Source organism: Anguilla anguilla, chromosome 4 (genome assembly GCF_013347855.1).
Source record: "Anguilla anguilla isolate fAngAng1 chromosome 4, fAngAng1.pri, whole genome shotgun sequence".
Lineage (NCBI taxonomy): Eukaryota > Metazoa > Chordata > Actinopteri > Anguilliformes > Anguillidae > Anguilla > Anguilla anguilla.
The window spans coordinates 18,756,194-18,779,511 of NC_049204.1; the positions used below are offsets into that span (position 1 = coordinate 18,756,194).

General features: G+C 38.3%; 1 protein-coding gene across 6 annotated transcripts; it reads left to right on the top strand.

The window, feature by feature from the left end:
* Positions 1-1,489: 1,489 nt before the first annotated feature.
* Positions 1,490-19,754, top strand: top1mt (DNA topoisomerase I mitochondrial). Of its 6 annotated transcripts, none has more exons than XM_035416249.1 (24): positions 1,490-1,571; positions 2,090-2,224; positions 2,512-2,604; positions 2,685-2,747; positions 3,334-3,418; positions 3,766-3,791; positions 4,345-4,443; positions 4,700-4,763; positions 6,378-6,475; positions 6,939-7,002; positions 8,201-8,607; positions 10,837-10,952; positions 11,566-11,687; positions 11,841-11,963; positions 12,413-12,600; positions 12,733-12,877; positions 13,265-13,408; positions 13,597-13,782; positions 14,126-14,194; positions 14,556-14,670; positions 15,932-16,059; positions 17,275-17,369; positions 18,250-18,399; positions 19,155-19,754. In XM_035416249.1, the coding sequence occupies exons 2-24, from the start codon at positions 2,121-2,123 to the stop codon at positions 19,255-19,257; spliced, it is 2,787 nt and encodes a 928-aa protein (XP_035272140.1). In that variant the 5' UTR covers positions 1,490-1,571; positions 2,090-2,120; the 3' UTR covers positions 19,258-19,754. The 6 variants fall into 6 exon arrangements, with proteins under 6 accessions (XP_035272140.1, XP_035272142.1, XP_035272141.1 ...); XM_035416251.1 differs by having other exon boundaries at positions 2,512-2,596; positions 2,689-2,747; XM_035416250.1 differs by lacking the exon at positions 1,490-1,571 and adding an exon at positions 1,607-1,707.
* The last annotated feature ends 3,564 nt before the right edge of the window (positions 19,755-23,318 follow it).

Genomic DNA, 23,318 nt, shown 5'->3' on the forward strand with positions numbered 1-23,318 from the left:
TTGTGATTTATTTTGTCTTTTCCTTTTTAAAATAAAATGGACTCATGAAACAACAGTGGTTACTCTATTGTGTCTGACAGAGAAAAGTGGATGGCTGCCTCTCGGCTGGAAATAAATGAGTCATTCAAAGTCTGTAAGAGGCATCCATCAAATGGATGGAAAATGCATTTTACTCCTCAGAGAGAAGCAAACTTAAGTATCACTTCCCAGGGCCTGGCAATGTGGGGTGATGTCAACACAACCATCAAATATTTAAAAAATGCGATTCCATCGTGGCTGGGACAGTAATTCCTGCCATAAGATGGCAGGTTATGTTTCATGACAACATAACACCAAATATATTAAGGCTTCACAACAGGTGTGGCCAGGCCTGGCTAGCTGCTGCTACGGTATACAGATATTGTATGCTGTTATTGCTTTTTCAATGTAAAGTTTTATTAGCATTTTTGACTGTGTAAACACTTCCTCAGGGGATATTTTAATTATAAAACCCACACAGACACAGGGAGAACATGCAAACTCCACACAGAAAGGCCCAGGCCAGATTCGAACGCAGGACCTTCTTGCTGTGAGGCGACAGTGCTGGCAAGATAAATGACAGTCAATTTGACCTTTCATGGCCATTAGTGTTTATAACTTGTATTTCCTTATGCAATATCAATATTCAAATTATATCAAATATATATGCTTAGGAAAAGTCACAAAGGGGGAGCCATATGAATTTCATGACAGCAGATTTATTAATTTTCTCAAAGTGACAAAAATCAAATTGACCGCTGTGGCATTTATACTGTAACTACTTTTTAACTAGCCTACTGTAGCTACCTTGCAAATGCCACATTTCTAAATTAAACCTAGCTGGGCCTATAGATCATCTACTGACATAGCCTACATGTACAAACAATTAGTAGGTCTATTGTGTATACAATAAACCATTAAAACCCTTACCGTACTCCATTTAAAACTATGATTTAATCCACGCCACTGTGTTTCTTTGAGCTAGAATGTGTGATTACATGTAGGCTGTGTATGTATGTCTCCCTAGATTTAATTATCTTATGGGAAATCATTTCCACCGCAGCTACAGTATGTTCCAGAACAGTCTGCTTTCTGAGCGGTGCTCGAAAGAATATGCGCTTAACATTGACCTTCAAATCAAATAGTATGTATTTCGTAAAAATAGTTTACGAAAATGAATACGTTTAGAACACGTAAAAGAAAAAAAACACGAATTGTAGGCCTACACAAAGTGGCAGAACTTTAGAAGGTCTTGAGTGATATAGGCTGCCATAGGCTAAGCCTATTTTTCGTGTAACAAACTTTTGCAAAATACTTAAGAACACATTTTAATCTTACCGAAGGAAATGTGAATGTATAATTGTTTACCTGTATAATGTCAGTTATCGAAAGAAGTACGCAATTAATGCCACTTCTTCCCCCAAAACACCCCTTCTTCAGAGCACCGATCATGCGCAGTTTGTGAGCGTTTCAGACTCAAAAGCAGTAACATTTTCCGTCAGTGTTCCTAATGAGGAGGTTGAACTTGGAAGACCATTTAAGCTGTGCCGCAGGTAAAAAGCACTGTTACTGATACTGAAACGCGAGTGTTTGACGATAACATTAACTTGGTAGTTCTCTAGCCTACGTTTGTACTGTTTCGCCTTGTCCAATTTTATTTCCCAGTGTTTCGGACGTCGGCTAGCACTTGTACGTTTTTAAATCACTAGGCTGCTTAATTAGGCTACTGTAGCCTCTTCCAATAATTCATTTATACCGTGTTGTCCATTGAACACGTGCGTAATGGTTCTTATGCTAACCCGTTTTTCAGCGGACATCCGACGTCTGGGGCATTGAAACACATTTTAAACGAAAATAGTACCCTTTCTTCATTAATCTTAATGTATCAGCGACAAACGGCGTACCCTGTGCCACGTGCATATAAAATAAAAATGTTCAGCCTAGTCTTCATCGTATTCGGAATCAACAGTGTTTACGAAATTTCTGATCTCAAAGTACATTTAAATGAAGTTTAGTATTTATCAAACTATTCAAATATTGCACTTTATGTTTGGTGTGGTTGGTCCTACAGACCGTGCGTGCAATTTGTCCAAGCTGGAGAAATGGAAGAAAAGAGTTGTGCAGTAGGAAGAGATTCTAAATTGCTTGGTGGGAATCCAAGCAGAAAGAGAACTTCCGACTCAAAACACAGGACCTCTTCTGACAGGTTTGTCCCCTCTGTGTTTAACAATTGAGACCACGTTACTTGCAGTGCTTTTGTGAACTCATTTTGTAGGAATAGGATTTGATTTTAGTCCCATCACTATTCTTTGGCAAGTTCTCTCAAGTGTGTGCAGCTATGTATTCATTTCCTTTTAGGAGGCCATTTACAGGTAGTAAACTGTGAGTTTATACTTCAATCTCTAACACAACATTGCTGTCCAGTCCAAGAGGTAAACACACAGGAGTGCCAGCAAGAGGATGGCTGATGGTTTGATACATTTCTCGACACAGGACGAGGATAAAGGATGCTACAGAGAAAAAACACAAGAGCAATCGCAGGGAGAAGGGTGGGAAGCACAGTGGACTGGCCGTTGTGGTATCAACACCGATGAGTTTCGTAGTTTTTTCTTGTCCTGCACAAATTGATCAGCACATGCAAATATGCTTGCTTTTCATCTGATTTAACAGGTTAGAGGTACCCACTCAGATTCGCACTGCAAACCTCTACAGGAGTCCAAAATAACAAGGTGAGGTTTAATAAGTCGTCTGAGAAAAGACTGCGTGCACTGTTGGTGAAAGTGTTTGCTCTGCATAATTTTTTTGAACATCTTGGACCAAAAAACATGTTTTGCTTTCAAAGCACTGAGATTGTAGAAGATAATTAAAAGTTGGAGAAGATTTTATCATTTTCCACATTTTGAAGGAGGAAAAGAATGTGGTGCCTATTCGCAAATTGTATGTGCGTTACAAGGGTACTATGAAGTCCATGCAGAGCTTTCTCTGAGTATAACATAAGTTGTTACTTTCATTACTTAATTCATTTTCTTTCATTGCTATCCTGTATATAAAGTCATATAGAACTGGTTTTAAACTTTCTGTGCAGACAAGTTTTAAAACGGTTAATAATTTCAGACTATGGATGTCTATTGTAATCTTAAAAATCTCAGAATTATTCTGTGGTATTTCATTGCCCTCTGGTTTTGTTCCCTCTTGTGGAAGTAGTTTCTAGAAATGATACCTGATGTGCACAGCTTAACATAAATAGTAATTTGCATTAATATTTAACTTCTGTGGTCACAGCATTTGGGTTTTGCTCTTTTTTCTGTTTTTAAGTTCTGAGAAACTCGCCTGTCATGTAACGGCCGAATCAGGGAACAGTGAAGGGGATGTTGGTACAGAGGTCTTTGACAGCAGTATGGTAAGAAACCTGTTGTATATCATTTACTGTTACAATGCAAATAAACAAATTTCATCTTCAGTTAGGAAATAAGACCCAAAAACGTGATTGAATGGTCACAATTATATATCAAATTAGTATAGCTACTTTAAAATGTTGAGTTTCTTAAGAGGGCTTAATTTATGTCTTCATTGTTTCGAGTGTCTAGTTTTCTATTTGATCGTGTAGTGCTCAGTGTTCACCATGGGAATCTGTGATTAGAGTTTTTGGAACAAACAAATATAATTTCTGAATTCCATGTACAGTTTTAAGTAGGATTGTCTGTCCGTGAGCATATTATTTTGTAAAGTACATGTTTGTTTTTACAGGATGCACACCCATCGGCTTGTAGGAAGTAAGTTGTCCTTTTGCACATTTGTTAAAAAATGTAAAATAACCATACTCTAACAAAATCAGTAGATCTGTTCTGCAGTTTTCAATACACATGTGCTGATTTTATTAGGCTCTGTGACTTTATGATTACAAAATAACAAATCATTTGAGTACATTTATCTTCATAGGGCTTTCTGTCAAACATAGCTATTGAATCGTTTTTTTACATTTTTTAATTTTTTAAAATTTAGTGATTGTATTGCCTTTTCGGTTTTATCTAAATGGTTTGTTTGGTTGTCACATTTCAAGGAAAGTAATATTTATAAATTTAACCAATTGCCTCATCTCCATGCTTTTTTGAGCACAAGACTTTGCCAAAACAATTGTGCTTTTTTTGTTGGAATTCCTAAGATTCCTTAAGTTTGTTCTTCCAAAACAAATGAGATTTTCCTGATTTTCATCATTCGTGTTTGCGGTGGGTTGCATGCACAAACAGTGGTGGAAATTGTAAACTATCCTAAATTAATGGAATTGAAACTCTCTGCCCCTAATTACATTTTTTAAATTCCACATAGCTATACAGACATAAACAACAACATATTTGCTGTGAGTGAGGAATTGGAAGGGAAGAGGTCAATTGACAGTGCTGTGCGTCAAAATATGACTTCAGAAAGGTACTCTGACGGTGATCTTCTTTGGTTTGGCATGTCTTGTCACATCCTTTGCATTTTCTCTTATCATTCCTTTGTAATCTTAAAATCTTTTTCACACTGTCCTGTTGCCGATAAGCAGTTCTACACATCTTGACTGTTCATTCTTCATTCTGCTCTTGAGTCATTTTTATAATTCTGGTAAAATCCTAACCCTGGTTGCCCTACTGCCATATCATTGGTTAGGCACAAGGTGACTTGCATCATTCTTTTCCAATAGGTCAGCACCTACCAAGAAAACAATCCATACAGAGGTATCAAAAATGAAGAAGGACAAAAAAAAGGTAGTTTGACTTATTTACCAGATATGCTCCACAGTTTGATTGCAATTTTTATTAGGGGTTCAAGCCCGAAGTGCTGAAACCCTATTGTTTTTGCTTTTGTGCTGGTTTATTATTGATCATCTTCAGAAATGTTTGTGCAAATTCCTGTGAGATGGTAAATGGTGGAGACATGAAATTCTGCCCATTGATTGGAAGTTGTGTGCAAGTGCTGCCCAAGAAATAAAACCCCAATCGGCCTGAAGGGGCGCTATAATTAAAGGTCAAAATTTACAACTTTGAAAAGTCATAACTCCTACGCTGTGAGTCTGATTTACACGAAACTTGCTACAGACATCCATCTATCCTCACTCTACAAATTTGCCTAAGAACTACTAACGTCTGTGTGACTAGATTTTCTGCCATTTAGAATTTTTTGAAAAACACATTTTTTACATCCTCCTAAACCGTAGGTCCGATAGCTACCAAATGTATTGTGGATCATTACTGGACCAAGCTTTTCAAAAGCTTGTTGATATCTTATTGTGTTTTGAAGATATTGACCAATTAACTTCAAAAGGGCGTGGCTCAGCACATAAATGGACCAAAGTCTACAATTATTGGGCCAATCACAAAGCTTACAGGATATGTCCACATAAGTACCTGAAATATACCCTGAAAGTTTAATTCAAATTGACCGATAGGTGGCACTACAAATGCAAAAAATGGGCGTGGCATAACACAAATCAGACTATAAATCAAAAATTGTTTGTCCAATCATTACAAAAATCACAGGATATGTTTCATAACACTGTTGAACCACGTGTGTACAACTATTTTGAAATCGCCCGATAGGGAGGCACCACCAGTCTATGGGAAAAGTTTGAAGGTCATAACTCCTATGCCGTGAGTCTGATTTACACAAAACCTGCTACAGACATCCATCTACCCTCACCCTACAAATTTGCCTCAAGAACCATTAATTAACTGACTGAGTTACTGACTGAGTGAGTTAGTGACATTGCTGGTCATAAAGGTGCACACATCTAAAAATGACCATTCAAGAATGTATATTGGAACTGGATTTAGCTCAAATGAGTATATATGGGTATATCCTGGTATTGTGTGGCACCCAGTAAAATAAATAACAATTACAAACAGAAATATAGCCATTAATTATAAGTGTGTTGAAGGGTCCCTTTTCCCAAACCCAATACCTATCATTAAATAGTTTTCATGCAGACACAGTCAAACCGTCATTTATTTATTTAGTTCTTATATTTTATGATGACTATTTCTTATAGTTCTTGTATGACATGATGATGATATGCTACTGTTAGTTTGTTGTGCAATTAAACCTTTTCATTCATTCATTGAGAATAAACATATTGTGTCAAGTCAAATTCCTTGTATGTATAAATGGACTTGACTATTACAATTACTCTGATTCTGACTAGTTCTTATTGCACTTCGCAGCTTTCACCTTCTAACAGTCCGTGTTGGCTTGAACCCCGGAATCGCCGCTTGCGGCTATATTTTCAATTGTTTGTGTTTAGGAGATTGACACAGGTCTCTCATTCTAAACAGATTATTCTGCTAAACGGTAATCGTTTCTCTCATTTCACTGCTTTCATGTAGCATAAATTCAAATGTAGCAAAGAGTGGACTTGCGAGATGGGGAAGAATAGTGGGAAGCCCATGGAGAAAACAAAGGACACTTTGCTAACAAAGAGCAGGTAAGGATAGTATAGTAAGGATAGAGTAAAAGGATAACAAGCAGTGCATTAACTAGATTTATCAAACCCCCTCAGATTTCAAGTTAAACAACTCTATAATTATGACTTAATTATTCTGCCAGTGAAATTAATAATCAGCATGTTGGTAGAATTAACAGCCCTTCCATGAAAAAAGAAAGTTATTTTTTAAATAATGAATTCAGAAGGGATGAATATCACTTTGCGATTTGTAAAAAGTAATTTCTCTATTTTATATAAATCCATAGTGGTTCACTGTAGATGCCACAGCTGTCTCAGTACACGATTGACTAGCACCTGCTATCGCTGTGTTCTCAATGAAATTGCTCCTTTTGAACTATTTGTGGTGAAGACGTGCTCTAATTCAGTTTCAGCCGCTATGCTAGATAGAGCTGCTAAAAGGAATATTCTGTCTTTCTCCTGTAGTACTTTTTTCTTTCAACAGATCCAAGAGTGAATCACAGCCTGAAAAAGACAAGTCCCATAAAAGTAAATCAAAGAAAAAAGAGGTGAACTTACATTTCATATTTTATGCTGCACTGCACTGTTAATGAGCCACATTTCACATTAGAAATCATTGAAAAAAATTATTTGAAATTAATTGGTTAAGCTTTTCTCTGAGTGATTGTTTTCATACATCATTGTATTTATACTTAAATATTAAATACACTGCATTTCCAAAAGTATGTGGCCTCCTGAACATCTCACCCATGTGTACTTGTAAACACCTCATGGGCATTAATATGGAGTTGGGCCCTCCTTTGCTGCTTTAACAGCCTCCGATCTTCTGGGAAGGCTTTCCAGTAGATTTTGGAACATGGCTACGGGGATTCCCTTCCATTCAGCCCCTAGAGCATTAGTGAGGTTGGGCACCGATGTTGGGTGTAAGGCCTGGTTTGCATTCAACATTCCAATTCATCCCAAAGCTGTTTGGCTGTTTGATGGGGTAGAAGTCAGGGCTCTGTGCAGGCCAGTCAAGTTCTTCCCCACCAAACTCAGCAAACCATTTCTTTATGGACCTTGCTTTGTGCACGGGGACAATATCATGCTGAAATGGTAAAGGGCCTTCCCCAAACTGGCTTAGGCTTGTGTATGGCTACCGGGCATGGAAACCACATTCATGAAGCTCTTGACATACAGTTCTTGTACTGACATTGTTTCCTGAGGTAGTTTGGAACTCTGTAGTGAGTGTTGCAACTGAGGACAGATCATTTTTACATGCTACACATTTCAGCACTCAAAGGTCCTGTTCTGTGAGTTTGTGTGGCCCACCACTTTGTGGCTGAACTGTTGTTGCTCCTATACATTTCCACTCCAAAATAACCAATAACACCTAGAGTTCAATGTGGCAGCTCTAGCTGAAATTTGACGAACTGACTTGAAAAGGACAGTTGGGAAGGTGGCATCCTATGACAGTGCCATGTTGAAAGTCACTGAGCTCTTCAGTATGACCCATTCTACTGCCAATGTTTGTCAGTGGAGGATGCATGGCTGTATGCTAGCAATGGGTGTGGCTGAGATTCCCAAACCCACTAATTAGAAGGGGTGTCCACATAATTTGTAAATGTAGTGTATATTTGATGCACACACATTTTGATGCAAAATGTCAGGTAACCATTTGCATTTCGAAGCTAAGGATAGTTTGAAAGGCCTGCTGTACTACACCTTATTGTATGTATTTTCATTGCACTCTTTTACAAACTGTAGACAAAAGGCAAAGATGCCGTTGATGCAGTTAAGGAAGAAATGGATGAATGCTCTGTTCAAGACTATGGTGAACTAAGAGAGGACACACAAGCTGAGATTAAAACTTTGAAGAAAGCACAGAGCAACTGGCAGAACATCAAAGGCGAATCTCACAAAGAGAAAGTGGATATAGCCAATCCTATGAAGAAGAGGAAAAATGACAAAGGACGAAGTGTGAAGATGGGAACAGAGGATGAAAAGACCTTGAGAAAAGGTCAAGAAGAGGGGAAATCTAGCCATAAAAATAAGCGAAAAAAGGACACTGCAGATGCAGATGAACCCAAGAAAAAAAAGGGGAAAATTGGGAAGCAGAGTATGGTCCAGAAGTCTGCTGTAGCTAAGAAAGATGAGGCCAGGCTGTGGAAATGGTGAGTGCTCTATTTTGCATTCCTCTGCACCTTGCATTATGTAAGTGTGGTGTCTTAGAAGACAGACAAATTAAGTTAACCAGTGCTCGAGCACTGGTGACTAAATTATAGTTCAGTAGGCTCATAGTAGCTCATTTTGCTTTGTTAATCTGTAGCTCTCTGTTAAGATGATAACATTAGGGTAGAATCAAAAAGTGAATCTCGGAAGAGAAAAGAGGAAATGGACCAGGAGATTAAGGTTAAAAAACAGTATTTAAATTTGACCACTTTTGGACCTTTAGTGTGAAATACAGATTAAGAAATATCCCCTATTCGAGAGACGCAGCATTCCATGGGCTAGCGAGAACACTGGTGTCATAGATTGGGGATATTCATTGCGCATTGCCCCCCTGTGACTTTGAGATTTTGAGGAGAGCAAAAGCATAAAGGCAGTAATCACTATGGTGATTTCTAGCTAGCTAGAATGGTTAAACTGTATTCAGGTTATGGCTGTTGCAATACTTGCTACCTAGCTAGCTTAGTGATGAGTTGGGAAGTCTGTAAATACACATTGTTGGTGTATACATAGCCTAGCCTACTACAAGCCACAATGCCCAGTTATGCTTTGTGCTTTTTGGTCTGATGTGTTGTGTAGGCCTATGTAAGATATCAGCCTTGCTAGTTATGATGTTTGTTTCAGTGTCTATTAACATTTTGAGCACTGTCCAGGCCGAGACCTTTTCATGGTTCTGATGTCTTTCCCAATCCTACAACCCAGCACATTGTCAACTGTAAAATATGTAGGCCATATGTAGGGGCCTGTAATAACTAGCTCTGACCACATGTCCTTTTAAGGGGAGGTATCACAGGTGAATAGGGGAAATAATTCCTTTCCTTCAATCCAAATGACATTTTATATTTTGATTGTGGACACACATGCTAACCTTTTTTGTATTATAACTTGTTTATGTTTTTAGGGACATATGCAAATTAGCTCATGAATACTTTAAAATGCCCAAATTTGCATATTAGTTTAGAACACTTTTGTCCCTCAGTGGATAAATCAGAGTTCATTTTTCAGTTTCAATGTGATGAATAACTCAATCGCTGGTAAAAATAAAAGTTTTGTTTTGTTCATGAATTTTATGTATACACACACACACACACACGAGGTGTGGCTATTAAATAATGAGACTAATGCTGTAATTCAATTTTAATGAAGAAAACTTGCGTGAAATCCATTCCGATACAGATATATCCAGTTGTATGTAGAAATTTGCTTAATGCATAGCCTACTTGCGCAATGCACACTTGATTAAATGTTTTTTATGTTATATTTCCACTTGTAATCAGACATGGACTTGGATATTCTGGTATAAGATGACAGAAATATTCTGATACCGATTTGCAGCTAGGCTTTGACTTTATGCGCAATGTCTAATTTGTACGGAGCCCCCCACGAGGTTTTGCGTTTATTGTTCGTCCATCCGGTTTAACGCTCTGTTATGCCATATATTCTGTAATATGACGTTACAAACTTAACAGGGATCGGGTTTTCTGCATTCTGGGAATTGGGAATTCTGGGAATTAAACTGGGCTCGCGACACGCTCTTTTCTGTCTGTGATAGCCGTTGTTTCGCGTGGGAAGAAATTAAACGATACACAGAAGTTGTTGCTAGCTGAATTACTCGTGGCATGGCATGCTTTTTTCGTGTTTTTGTCCTAAAATTGTGTATGGCACTTGGGGTGTACATCTAATAACGTATTCCCTGAAACTGAGAAGAACAGTTTCCATCGTTTGTTTGAGGAACGTATCTTCAAAGACTTCGGCGAATAATGCAGCACGGAAACAAAAGAGGTCAATAAGTATTTCGGTGGTCAGATTAACATTTGTAAACAAATATAAGTATATAGCTAAACAATATGGCTAGTTAGTTAATTTAACGGCAGTGTCGTTTATGCGTGACGATTTCATATTTATTGCTAATAATGGCAACCACTCCGAGCTTCTTTTAGATGGGCAACAATGTGCTAATGTCATCTTTCAGGTGCAGCCTAGATATGTGATTTAAAAACATTGCTAACTAGGTACTTGTTTTCAGTAAATAATTACATTAATAGATTAAGTTTGGTTTTTAATTATCGAGATGGTTACTATGCACGAATTGTGTTTTTTTTATTTTAGGTTCTAAAACACAGACTGTTTGTGTGGAGAACACATGTTGTTTGTCCAAATCATTTTGTCTTCAGGTGGGAGGAGGGACAGTCTCTCGATGGGCAAAAGTGGAAGACTCTTGAGCACAAGGGACCTCTGTTCCCACCAGAATACGAATCATTACCACCGAATGTATCTTTCTATTACAACGGTGAGCACAGAATTTTGAAATGTTGTCAGTTAAATCCCCATTTCGTGCTTAAATTGTAATGCATGATTGCAGCGCTTGATGTTAAGTCAATCACAAGCCACTCAGAGAAGGCTACCCATTATGCCAGTTTCATGTTGAATTGGACAATTTTGCACACAACTGTTTCCTTTTTGGCATTCTTTTAAATTGCGGTGTTGCACGGCACAATTTCAGGAGTATACCCAGAAGTGTTTGTGCAGCTACAGTACTCACATAGTTGGCTAGATGAATCAAGCAAATAAAAAAAAACTGGTAAATAAGTTCTGATCATTCACACGTCCACACAAAATCTGCAGATTGAATGGGCATTCCTGAACGCAATCTTGATTTTAAAAAATTTATTTTTATTTATTGTTTTCAACAAATGAAAATGGAAAATGGAGTCTGCAGAATGAAAGCACCCAACAGGATTTGAATGCTAGAAACTAAAATCTGAATGCTGTTTGAATGTAAGAAAAAAAACTAAAAAGCAACTAACAATGAGGTTGGTTGAGTTATCCCCACTTTACAGCTGGGCAGGTGTTCATTTCAAGCCCTTTTGGTGTCACGTGAAAGGGATGCTGCTGTTTTGTAGGGAAGCCTGTCAGACTGAGTGTAGCTGCAGAGGAAGTGGCCACCTTCTATGCCAAGATGTTGGACCATGAATACACCACCAAGGAAACCTTTCAGAAGAATTTCTTCACTGACTGGAAAATGGTATCTCACTGCTTAAATGGAATGGGGGTGGGGCTTAATATCCAGCACTCACAGCCTCGCCTGCACTGTCCAGTAGATAACAATTTCAGTGAAGGGCATGGAATGATGGTACAGGGTCATTGTGTGTGAGTGACTTATTTTTCGTCCATGCAGGAAATGACACGTGATGAATGTGATATGATCAAAGATCTCTCCAAGTGTGATTTTCGGGAGATCCACAAGTACTTTGTGGACAAAGCAGAGGAGAAGAAGGCGTTAAGCAAAGAGGAGAAAAAGGTGAGCCATTTTGTCATGTTGCCCTGTTGATGCCAAATGGCTAACTTGGCAGGACATTTTGGTGGGAATTGGCAGCCAAGCAACAAGTTCTTCATTTTATTAGGAAAAAAAAAAAAACTGCATAAATTATTGTCCAGAGAAACCAAAAAGTTGTTTTCAGCAGTTGGTCATGGGTTGTCAAAGGTGGAAAATAAAATTGAATTGGAGTGTTCTTTCCATCCTTGAAATTATTTTCATCCTGGGAAGTCATAAAAAGTGATCAAAATGTCCTTGAAATTTTAATATTGTTAATTAATACTTGTTGACTCTATTGCTGGCAAATATTCAAATGCTGTGTGTGTCCTTAAGTCATCAAAGAACAAATCTAGATTGAGTGAGCACTGAAGGTGTGTGATAAAAAAAATTTTAAATTTAAATTTAATAAACTTGTGTAAATTGTGAATTGACAGGCTCTTAAGGAGGAAGCCAACAAGCAAACAGAGGAGTATGGCTACTGCCTTCTTGATGGGCACCGTGAAAAGATTGGCAACTTCCGGGTGGAGCCACCTGGCCTATTCCGTGGCCGTGGGGAGCACCCCAAGATGGGAAAACTGAAGAGGAGGGTCATGCCAGAGGACATTACCATAAACTGCAGCAAGTATGGGGCTCACTGTGGTTAGTTTGAATGGAGGCTTTCACATGTATTATGCCGTGTAGATATGTTTATGTTTACAGTTCAAGTAATGCATTTGTTCTAAACCAAGTAAGAGGGTTTTTTGATTGTGTGTAGAGAATCAAATATCCCAGTACCTCCTAAGGGCCACCGCTGGAAGAAGGTCCAGCATGACAACACCGTAACTTGGCTGGCCTCCTGGGTGGAGAATATACAGGGGAGCATCAAGTATATTATGCTTAACCCCAGCTCCAAACTTAAGGTGGGAATTGCGTACCTAAAGTACCTATACATAAGTACCAATTGTAAGTGGCTGCACATTGTGCTTTCATGAACATGCACTGTAAACAGTTTGTGGCACCTTGCCAACTGCAATAGTAGTAACCAATTAAAAATGTTTTTTTTTTCGTTTTCTGTATTCGTGTAAGATAATTGAGTGTATTTGTCTTCTCAAATATTCAAATAGTCAAATATTTTTAGTTGTCTGAAATGTTTTTTAATCACCACCCAATATTAAATCCCCACCCAATATTCCACCTCCTGGGCCAATAGCAGCTAAGTGCAGTAGGTTCATACGTATTTTACAATTACTGATAACTTCTTCAAATTAATGGTTTTATGCATTTACAGTGTGTTTTTTGTGTCACAGGGTGAAAAGGACTGGCAGAAGTATGAAATTGCTCGCAAACTAAAGCTTAAGGTGGCCATGATCAGAAGACAGTATCAGAGTGACTGGAAGTCTCGGGAGATGAAGAAGAGGCAGAGAGGGGTTGCTGTGTACTTCATAGACAAGGTACAGTCTCTTCTGGATGCATGCACTTGTGCTAGTCCTGGGTTTTATGTGGCCTGGTTAAATAAAAGGAACCTCAGAGAAAATCTAGAACACTGAAGTGTTTGGTAATGGGATTGAACTTGTCACTTTGTGTTACTTCATTTTTGAGAGGGTTTTTGTGACTGACAGTGGCATTGTTTTCCAACCAGCTGGCCCTTCGTGCAGGTAATGAGAAGGAGGAGGGAGAGAGTGCAGACACTGTGGGTTGCTGCTCTCTGCGTGTGGAGCATATCACCCTACATGAGGAGTTGGATGGCCAGACGTGGGTAGTGGAGTTTGATTTCCTGGGAAAGGACTCAATTCGGTACTACAACAAAGTGCCTGTGGAGAAACGCGTGAGGAGCCCTTTTTGACATCTCACTGCTTTCACTAAGTTACAGGATTATCATCTTTCTTTGTAGATTTTGTTTTGAGAGATCCACAGAAGGGATTAAAATGCAAAGATTGACAGCACATTCAGTAACTTGTAACTGGTGGTTAAATAGTCACTAGTTTGTACTGACTGAAAATGCTCAGATCAGGAAAGTGATCTTAATTCCATATGGTATAATTGATGGATTTAATTTTGGCGCTGAAATATTTTGTTTGCATGTCTTTGCTTTGGAGGGTTCTCCTATTATCTGGTGTACTAAAGGGCATGCAACTTAAATGCATATTCAGTAAGGTTCTCTGATGCAGGTTTTCAAAAATTTAAAGCTGTTCATGGAAAATAAAAGCCCAGAAGATGATCTGTTTGACAGAATAAATGTAAGTACTTTTTAAATTTTCAATTGCATGTCAGCTCATTTTGCTCATGGTCTCTTAAGGGAAATGGAGTTTCCTGACTGCAGCTGGGATCTCTGAAACGTTCACATGCATAGACCTCAATTGCGTGAGACAAGCGCAGTGAAGACTAATCTTACATAAGTCCAGCTCCAAAAGACTCGTATTTCGACCAAACGGACTATACAGACTTTTCAGTGGTTTAGACGCTCTAATTGGACAAAATTAGGTGAATTTTTTTTTTTTACTAAAATGTGTTGTATAACTCTTTGTTTCATGCTTTTTTGACTATGTAGATACAACAAGTTTTACCACCTTTAGTCATATGTTGCTCTTTTTCCAATAGACTGTTTACTTGAACAAGACGCTGAATGAGTCAATGACTGGGCTATCGGCTAAAGTGTTCAGAACATTCAATGCCTCCACCACTCTGCAAGAACAGCTGAACAAGTTGACGCATGGTATGCACAGCTCGGTTAGCCACTTGCTGCATGCAATCTGTGTTGGAAAGAAGTGTGGGGAATCAGCAGTCCTGTTCTTGGCTCACCTCATTGTATGGTGAGAAACAACATGCACATATGGAATTCCATTGAGGCCAATCCCACAGTACACATTGTACAGTATAATCCAGTTCACCTATTTTCTGTACAGAAAGTTGTCTTGAACACACATCTAAAATAAAAAAGCCTTATCTCTCCTGGCTTGGCAAGTATCAAAACAGATACTTGCGGGTGCATGCATTGACAAAATTAAAGAAAATGGGGAAATAGACCACACATTCCTCAGTATGGACCTTTCAGTTCCATGTGGAGGTTACATGCAATTGCATGTACAACATTCAGCACAGCATTTACATTGCCAGTGTGAATCATTAAAGCAAATCATGATGCATTTTTGCCTATTCAGTTATGGCTCACATAACCATTTGATTTGATTCAGTAACTTATCTGGTCAAAATATCTGAACGAAATAAATGCCTAGATAGTGCAGCATTCCAAAAAAAACAGCATGCTTAAGACAATGTTTGACTGAGTATGACAGCATATCATTTGAAAAGGTGTTTTACAATGTGGACAGAACTTGTCAATAAAAAACAGAAATATTGCAGTAATAGTCACTCTGGGCCTGAGGTAGGCCTAAACTATCTCTACTCTAGACCTAATTTATTTATTTAATTACATTTTTTTAAGAATACAAACTGATCAACATGAACTTGTGGCCCATGGCAGCTGGGTAATAGACTAAGATTTACTCATGCTTATTTATTTGCCATGTTTGAGCTTTGGGACTCTAGTCTTAAGAGTAAGATTTATGTTCAGCATTAATGCAAAATCCACATTAAATGTTTTTTCAGTGCTAATATCATGTACAAAATTTTTATTTTTATTTTAAAGTGATTTTGATCACACGAGTTCAAAAATGCTGTTTGTAGATCGATGCAGTTGTATTGCCGGAATTCCAATCAATTCACTGGAATAATAGATGAATCAACCATAGTCTACATTGCATCATTTGTGATAGTTGAAACTTTGTTTGGCTTTCATACTGCTTTCAGAAAACGGATGTCTAAAAAAGTTCATTTACATTCCAGAATAACCATAAAAAATACTTCAAAGTTTGTTCCCGTGCAGAGGACCTATGCATGACTGTTTCGTAGTCTGTCATGGCATCCCGACAGGAGTATGGGAAATGCTGAGATATGCAAACTTTTTGAATCCTCAGTTGATATGTCCGTGGATGAGAAGATACTGTCATACAACCGTGCAAATAGAGCTGTGGCCATACTCTGCAACCACCAGAGGGCAGCACCAAAGACCTTTGAGAAGTCCATGCAACTTCTACAGGAGAAGGTAATGAGGCTGTAACTGTAAATGTCCATACACCTGGAGTTAATGTCTGCAGCAGAAGGAAGTGTCGTGGTGTACTTTCAGTTTCTTTCCCAACTTTTTTAGTTCATACTCTTGGCATCTTTTTTCAAGAGATGCTGGCCAGTTAGCATATAACTGTTGCAGTGCCACCACCATTGTGTGCGGAGTGGCTGGGTCCTATTTGAAGTTTGTTTTTATTGTATACAGTAGGTTCCTATTTGAGTTCTGTATCAACACAAACACATTTTCAATGTACAAAAATGCCACATTATTCACGCATATGAAGCACTGTCTAAGACCAAGTCAAGAGGAAAGTTAAATCTAAAAAATCATTGTGTTCGTACTACTCTGAAGATTGTATTTCAATTTGTGGGGTGAATTTGTGGAATGATCTAGATGTTGAACTCAAGCAAAGTATAAATATAAACTAGTTCGAGAGGTACAGGGAGGTGGAATGAGGAAAGGGGGCTTGTTTCTCTCAGGACTGAGACTCGTTGTTGATGTTGTTTTTTTTTTTCTATGTGATTGTTGGGACGTGCTGGATGGGCACCTGCACAATGATTATGTATGTGTAAATTTGATAAACATTAAGGTAATTATTTAAGTTATATTTGATAAACTCCTGCTCGTTTTCGGACATGTAATATTTATTTTGTTTATGGAGAATTATTTACTGTTTACTGTTCATTTTATTGGTCATTCTTTTTTTTGTGTGTGCTTGTTTTCTTATTATTTGTTACATGTTCAAAATAAAATCAATTCAATTCAATTAACTTTCAAAATCTAGGCCTGGCATGAAAAGTATTGATATCAAAATGAGGGAAGTTGCAACAACCAATATTGGCTGCCTTAGTTCGCACAAATTGAACTAGTTTTATTCCAAAGCAGGTCAGGCTATCCTCCTGGAGGATAACCATTGAAATACAAGTTTAAATCCCTACAGGTCACACAGTGGAGACAGACTGGTGGCCCTACATATAGTGTACAGCAGGTTCCTATTTGAAGGTCTAGAATTTGCTGTTGAACTGATTTTCATCAAGAATTTTACTTAGTTTTATTATTTACAAGAATGGACAGGGCAATTGTGTATCCTAACTTCACCTAATACCTCTTGCTTGCTTCTGTGTAGTTCATACCTCTGTGCTTCTTTGCAGAGCAGTCCATACCTCCACCATTTTGTTTGTACTTAATTTTCAGATTGCCCAGAAGCGTAAACAATTGGATGAAGCTAAGGAAGAGCTGAAACAAGTGCAGACTCAGGACAGTGACTGTAGTACCGACAAATCAAGAAAGTGAGCACTCTCTTTTCTGTCTATATCTGGGGGGGAAAATGTTAATGTGAAAACTACATTGTCACACGCCAGCGTGACATGCGTGAAAGGGAGATTCGGCAGTGCTGGGGAACTCCGTTGATTGCCGCATGGAGAGAGAAAGCGCACCCATACAAACAAATATAATAAACGCCATCTTCACCCATCCCCCTCACGGGTTCCAGGCAAAAACAATTAACTAAAACAACAGACTAAAATATCAAAGACAAATGAAAGCAAAACCGACCAGCTCCTCCCACTTTTCAGCAGGGGTTCACTTTTTCCCCATCTTGTTAAAACAAAACAAAACTGAAATTAAATGCAACTCAAATAAAGAAACTCATTCTTGGTGTGAGCTTGAGGTCTCGTCCCCAAACTGTGGAGAGCAACATATCTTTAAGCACCTGGGATGATTAGTTAACACAACCCAGGTGCGTGTGCTCTCTCCACCAGCCGGCGCAACTGAGACCAATCTGCCACTCCGGCGGACCAAATGCCACATACATGTCTTTGTCAGAAGCTTAACTTTGGTTAGCTGATGACATGCATGTAGACCAATGGTTCCCAAACCTTTCAGGCCCAAGGCACCCCTGCAGATCATTTACATTTTTGCAGCACCCCAAGATGAAATACGATTTGCAACACCCTATTACACATGTTTTTAAGTAATAAAAACTGCTCACATTATGACTTGGTTGTAAATCCTGTAAATCTGCAATAAAGAAATAGAACATGTCAAAATATTTAAATCCGTTTCTAAATCTGGTCCTCTAAATTTTAAACACCCAGGATGTCACTTTGAACGTGCATTGAGATTCATGTGCTGCCTGTGATGTGACCACCCAGAGATTTTGTCCTTCAGGATGGTGGAGAATAAAGAGAAAGCTGTGAAAAGGCTGAAAGAGCAGTTGAAGAAACTGCTGCTTCAGATGACCGATAAAGAGGAGAACAAGGTCATTGCTCTTGGCACGTCCAAACTCAACTACCTGGACCCCAGGATCTCTGTCGCTTGGTATGTTCCTTAGTATTTCAAGACTCTGAAATTTTTTTTTTTTGCGCCTTGAAACTTCATGTTGCTGTGGTTGTAAATATATGTTTAAGGTACACTTTATGACCAAAAGTATCTGGACACCGTTGGGGCTGTTTCACGGTTTGGGCTTGGCCCCTTAGTTCCAGTAAAGGCAAATCTTAATGCAATGAAATTTTAGACAATTCTGTGCTTCCAACTTTGTAGCAGTAGTTTGGGGAAAACCCTTTCTGTTTTAGCATGACGATGCCCCTGGGCATACAGTGAGGTCCGAGTGTGGAAGAACTTGGCCTGGACAGAGTCCTGACCTCAACCCCATCCAACACTTTTGGGATCATTTGGAAAGCCAACTGCAAGCCAGGCCTAATCGCCCAATCAGCGCCCAACCTTACTAATACTGTCCTGGCTCAGTGTTAGCAAGTTCCTACAGCAATGCTCCAACATCTAGTATAAGGCCTTCCCAGAAGAGTGGAGGTTGTTATAGCAGCAAAGGGTGGACCAACTCTATATCAATGCCCATAATTTTGGATGAGATGTTTAATTTCAGGTGCCCACATGCTTTTGGCCATGCAGTCTATGTGCTTTCATGCATACGATTTTATGAAAATTTTTATTTATTATTTTATAAAGATTTATACAAGCTTTCTGAAATTGGTGTTTTCCTTTTGTTCTCAAATGTCACATGTAATTAATTAACCTGGGTGTATTTACTCTGATCCTCAATTTTTATGGCATAACAGGTGTAAAAAGTTTGATGTTCCAGTTGAGAAGATTTACAACAAAACACAAAGGGACAAGTTTGCATGGGCTATCGATATGACTGAGGAGGACTACCAGTTCTAATACTCAAATCATTTTTGGGTCATGCTTGGTTTTCTTCCATTTTTTGTTGGCTTTTTTAATGAAAAGAAACATTGCAGTTTTGGAGAAAAAAAAACAACAGCAACAAAAAAAACTACTGTTTAGTCTTGACCCATTGTGTGGCTCTAGGGAGATTTATAAAGACAACTTGGATACAAAACTAAGAACTTTGATACAATTTTCAGATTAATTTGAATGGCTATTGATACTAAATTTCCCCAAAAAATAACTTCCATTGTTTTTCCATTGCATCAAACTTGAAATCTTCTTCATTAAGGCTGTTACTATTCATTCTTTTCTTGAAATACTTGAATCATTGCTTTCCTACCAAGCAGAAAATAAACATTTGTGCTCAATATTTCCTGGTGGGAAAACGTTTGCTCCAGAATTTGGTCATTAGGCTGTTCATTGAATGTGTCACCTGCATAACGCTGGATTTCATATGATCATCACATTGGAAATTAAAAAATGAATGAACATTGCTGCATTTGGATATTTGTTTTGAACAAAAAGTATTCATCTGAAGGCAGTCTGACACCACAAGCCATATTATGACTAGATAAACCAATATGGAATCTTCAAGAATGATACAGGTGTTTAAGTGAGGCAGTAGGAAGCTTGATCAGTAAATATCTGTCATTTATGGGCATTTTATAATATTTTCCCCCTAGTGAGCAAGGTAAAGAGTATACCAGGTGTAAACTATATGTGAGAAATGAGAAGTCACACAAGATAATTTATTTAAATGACTGAAAGACATCATCCTCAGGTCCAATGATGTTTTTCGTTAGCTGAATTGGTCTTAAACAAAATGGTATTTGGAAGGCAGATATGTTACGGCTTGGTGGGGTGCCTTGCTCCATACCTATACACCACAGAGGGTTTGGCACTTTTCAGGGTACCTGCAGAAATGACCGCAGACTCTCAGCCCTTAAGAACATTAACTTTTGTACCTCATGTAAGTAGACTGAATTCACAACCAACTTCACACATCCACCCAATAAAGCCCCAATCTTATGGAATTTTTGTTCTCTCCCCCCCCCCCCTTTTCCTGCCCATTACATCATCAAAAATGCTCCAGTAATCAATAATTCTTCCCATTGGATATTTAGCAGCATCTGCCAATCACAAAATCTGATCAAAATAGCCAGCTGCAGAACACTAATACACAGGCAAAAAGAAGTTGTAAAAAATTGTTCTGTTTGGAATGGAAGCTAGCTTGCTTGCTAAGTAATAATGTACGCTTTTACGGCAGTATAATGTTTCTGGGAAACTCATTTACATTTTATTCAAATGCACTCTCCATCATTACACATGCAAACCCCACATATCGTTTTATGATAGCGGCATGTCTAATGTTACAAGGTAGGCTATACAACCTCGGACTGAATTTGTCAACCAGCTGCTTAGCCATTTGCTAAGTTCAGCTCAGTTCAGTTAGTATGAAATGAAAACTCAAAATAGTGTTTCCTTTATTTCATTTATTGATGTTACTAAAGTGTAGCTAGCTAGCCAGCACTGGCATACATAGCATCAAAGACGGACTAGATGGCTAATTAGCCGCCTGCTTGACTAGCTACATAGCTATTCTTTGGATGTTCATAAGCGCACTAGCCAGCAACCTTCTGTCCTGTTAACTTATAATTAAATCTAAAAATACTGAACAATAGCTAGCTAGCCAGTGACATACAGTAAACCAGCTAGATGCTCCCCTCAAACTGATATTAGACTGGTGGAATCCCCTGGGAACCATCATTGATGTGGGGGAAACCATAGAAAAAAAGTGGGAAAACTCACTCGAAACTGATCAGGGAGTCACAGACATCCAAATGTATTCCAAAATACTGGTAAATTTCTTCCATGAATTACTCATCAAATTGTCTGGTTGGGACCACAAACCAGACAAAACCAGACATTTGCCATCTCTATTTTCTGACAGCATTAGTTGCATGCACTCATGCAAGAGTCAAGGATTACATCTCCACGAGCATTCAAAAGAAAAATGGTCACTTCAGGGGTAATAATGGGGGAAATATATGTATGACAGTTATTTTCTTTGTCATCACCAGTCATGAAATTCACCCACCCAAGCTATTGCTTTAGGTTACCCTAGCCCCAACTAACAGTTATAGTCTGTGTTTACTAGTAGGCTGTGTATGTGTATGTCTGTCTCCAGATTTAATTATCTCATGGTTCATGAATTTACTATTATTTTTATCAGTTACTCATAACAAACACAGTACAAAAAGAAATATCTCAACAAAAATACATCTTCAGTATAAAAAAAATGGAAAGTTACTCACACACACAAAGCACTGTCTATAATTTATATAATTCATGTATTAATTTTCTCATGGAAAACAGCAGTCACATTGCATCAATTCATACAGCTGGATATATACTGAAGCAATGCAGGTTAAGTACCTTGCTCAAGGGTGCAACGGCAGTTTCCACCTGGGAATCAAACCTGTGACCTTTAGATTACACCTGGCACACCTGATTATACTCTTTAGCAGCTCATGGAGATCCCTAGCTGTGCTTTGTAAGGGTTGGAATGAAAACTGACAGCGGTAAATCTCCAGAAGCAGGGTTGGGCAGCCCTGGTTTAAGGAACTAAAGGTCTAAATGGTCTTCCCTGATTGATTTCTTGGAATCAACTGCAGGAAGTGCATTTGAAACAGAAGTATGCGTTAGTTCAGGCTAAAAAAAGAACAAAGGAATGTGAAGGAATGTTTTCACATACGTAATTTCCCAAACATGTATCACAGTTGTCAAGGTGCAGTTATTGGGATCCATTGTCAACAGGGTGTGACTTTTTGGCAGGATTACCCTTGTTTCTTTACATACCACTGACTCCTCAGGATTGTCAGGTATTGCAGGCGGCTTGTGCCATCAGCAGATGAAATCTATTGCAGTGACACAACAAAAAATAAAATGTGGTGTAGTGGTGAAAGATGAGCAGAGACTAGTAGAAAAGCATTCCACTCATTTTTTCTTGGCATGACAAGCCAAATTCTTTTTTTTTTTTTTTCTCAGAAAACCATGTATCTGTATGGACCTGTATCTTTCAGGGTGTGATCCTGTTTTGATACACACCTTGCCTACTAGCTTGACTGTTTAATAGTTTTTGTTTCAAATGTAACGTATTTCAATGTAGATTCTCATTAAAAAGCCAAAGATAAAACAGCTTATAAATATGTATGCCAATTTGCAAATTGTGTACATGCAAGAACAGCTTAGAGAGAGAAAAAGTAACATTAAAGAAGCTTACACTAATGGTACAGAGCACAACTATATTCATATAAAGATCTCATGCTATACTTAAAAGTGGATTGCGGCCTCTCTTTACCAAAGTTATTCTCATTCTTGTAATCAATGACACCACAAAGCCAATACTGGATCTGGCTGCCTTTTTATGGAAAGCAGGCAAGCAGGTTTGAGCTCTCCTTTAATTTGTATTATCTGAAACTCCAGTTCATGGGAGTTGCAAAACACGAAAATCTTATGCAATACTAAACGGAATATAGAACTCCATTCAAAATTCCTTAAAACAGCGAATGTCATTTGTGTAAATAACAATATGTGACACAAACATTATGTTTCCCAATCACTCCAGTTTCTTCCCAAATGACTTTCCTAGCCATAAAACTGAAGGATTGTGCTTCATTTATATCAGAGTGTGTGTGTGGAAGTGTATGTGTGAATGACATGTGTTTTTGTTGTGTTGTACGAATGGGCAGAAGCAGTACATTTAGTTCGTCGCAGCATTTTGGTTACAGGCGTATCTTTTTTGTTTCTTCACAATTCGCTCACAAGTAAACAAATTGTGTTTGTAAAGAAAACACGGGAAAATCTACCAAATCAACTGCATTTGGAGCGGCAAATTCCCTTTTTCTTGTAATTTTATCATTAGAAAAATATATGGCAAGAGGCCATCTAATGACAAGGTGCCTTAAGGTGTTTCTGAGAAACACCTTAATCTGTTCTTTTTCTTGTGGGGTAAGGAGTTCCTCAACAGATTGGTATTGTAGTGGTAGTTGGCA

Bases quoted from the DNA above. Each gene is read 5' to 3' on its own strand.
- top1mt (XM_035416249.1), top strand. From the start codon at position 2,121: ATGGAAGAAAAGAGTTGTGCAGTAGGAAGAGATTCTAAATTGCTTGGT. The intron at 3,792-4,344 runs GTAAGTTGTCCT...AATTCCACATAG, and splicing joins CACCCATCGGCTTGTAGGAA to CTATACAGACATAAACAACA. The intron at 4,444-4,699 runs GTACTCTGACGG...CTTTTCCAATAG, and splicing joins CAAAATATGACTTCAGAAAG to GTCAGCACCTACCAAGAAAA.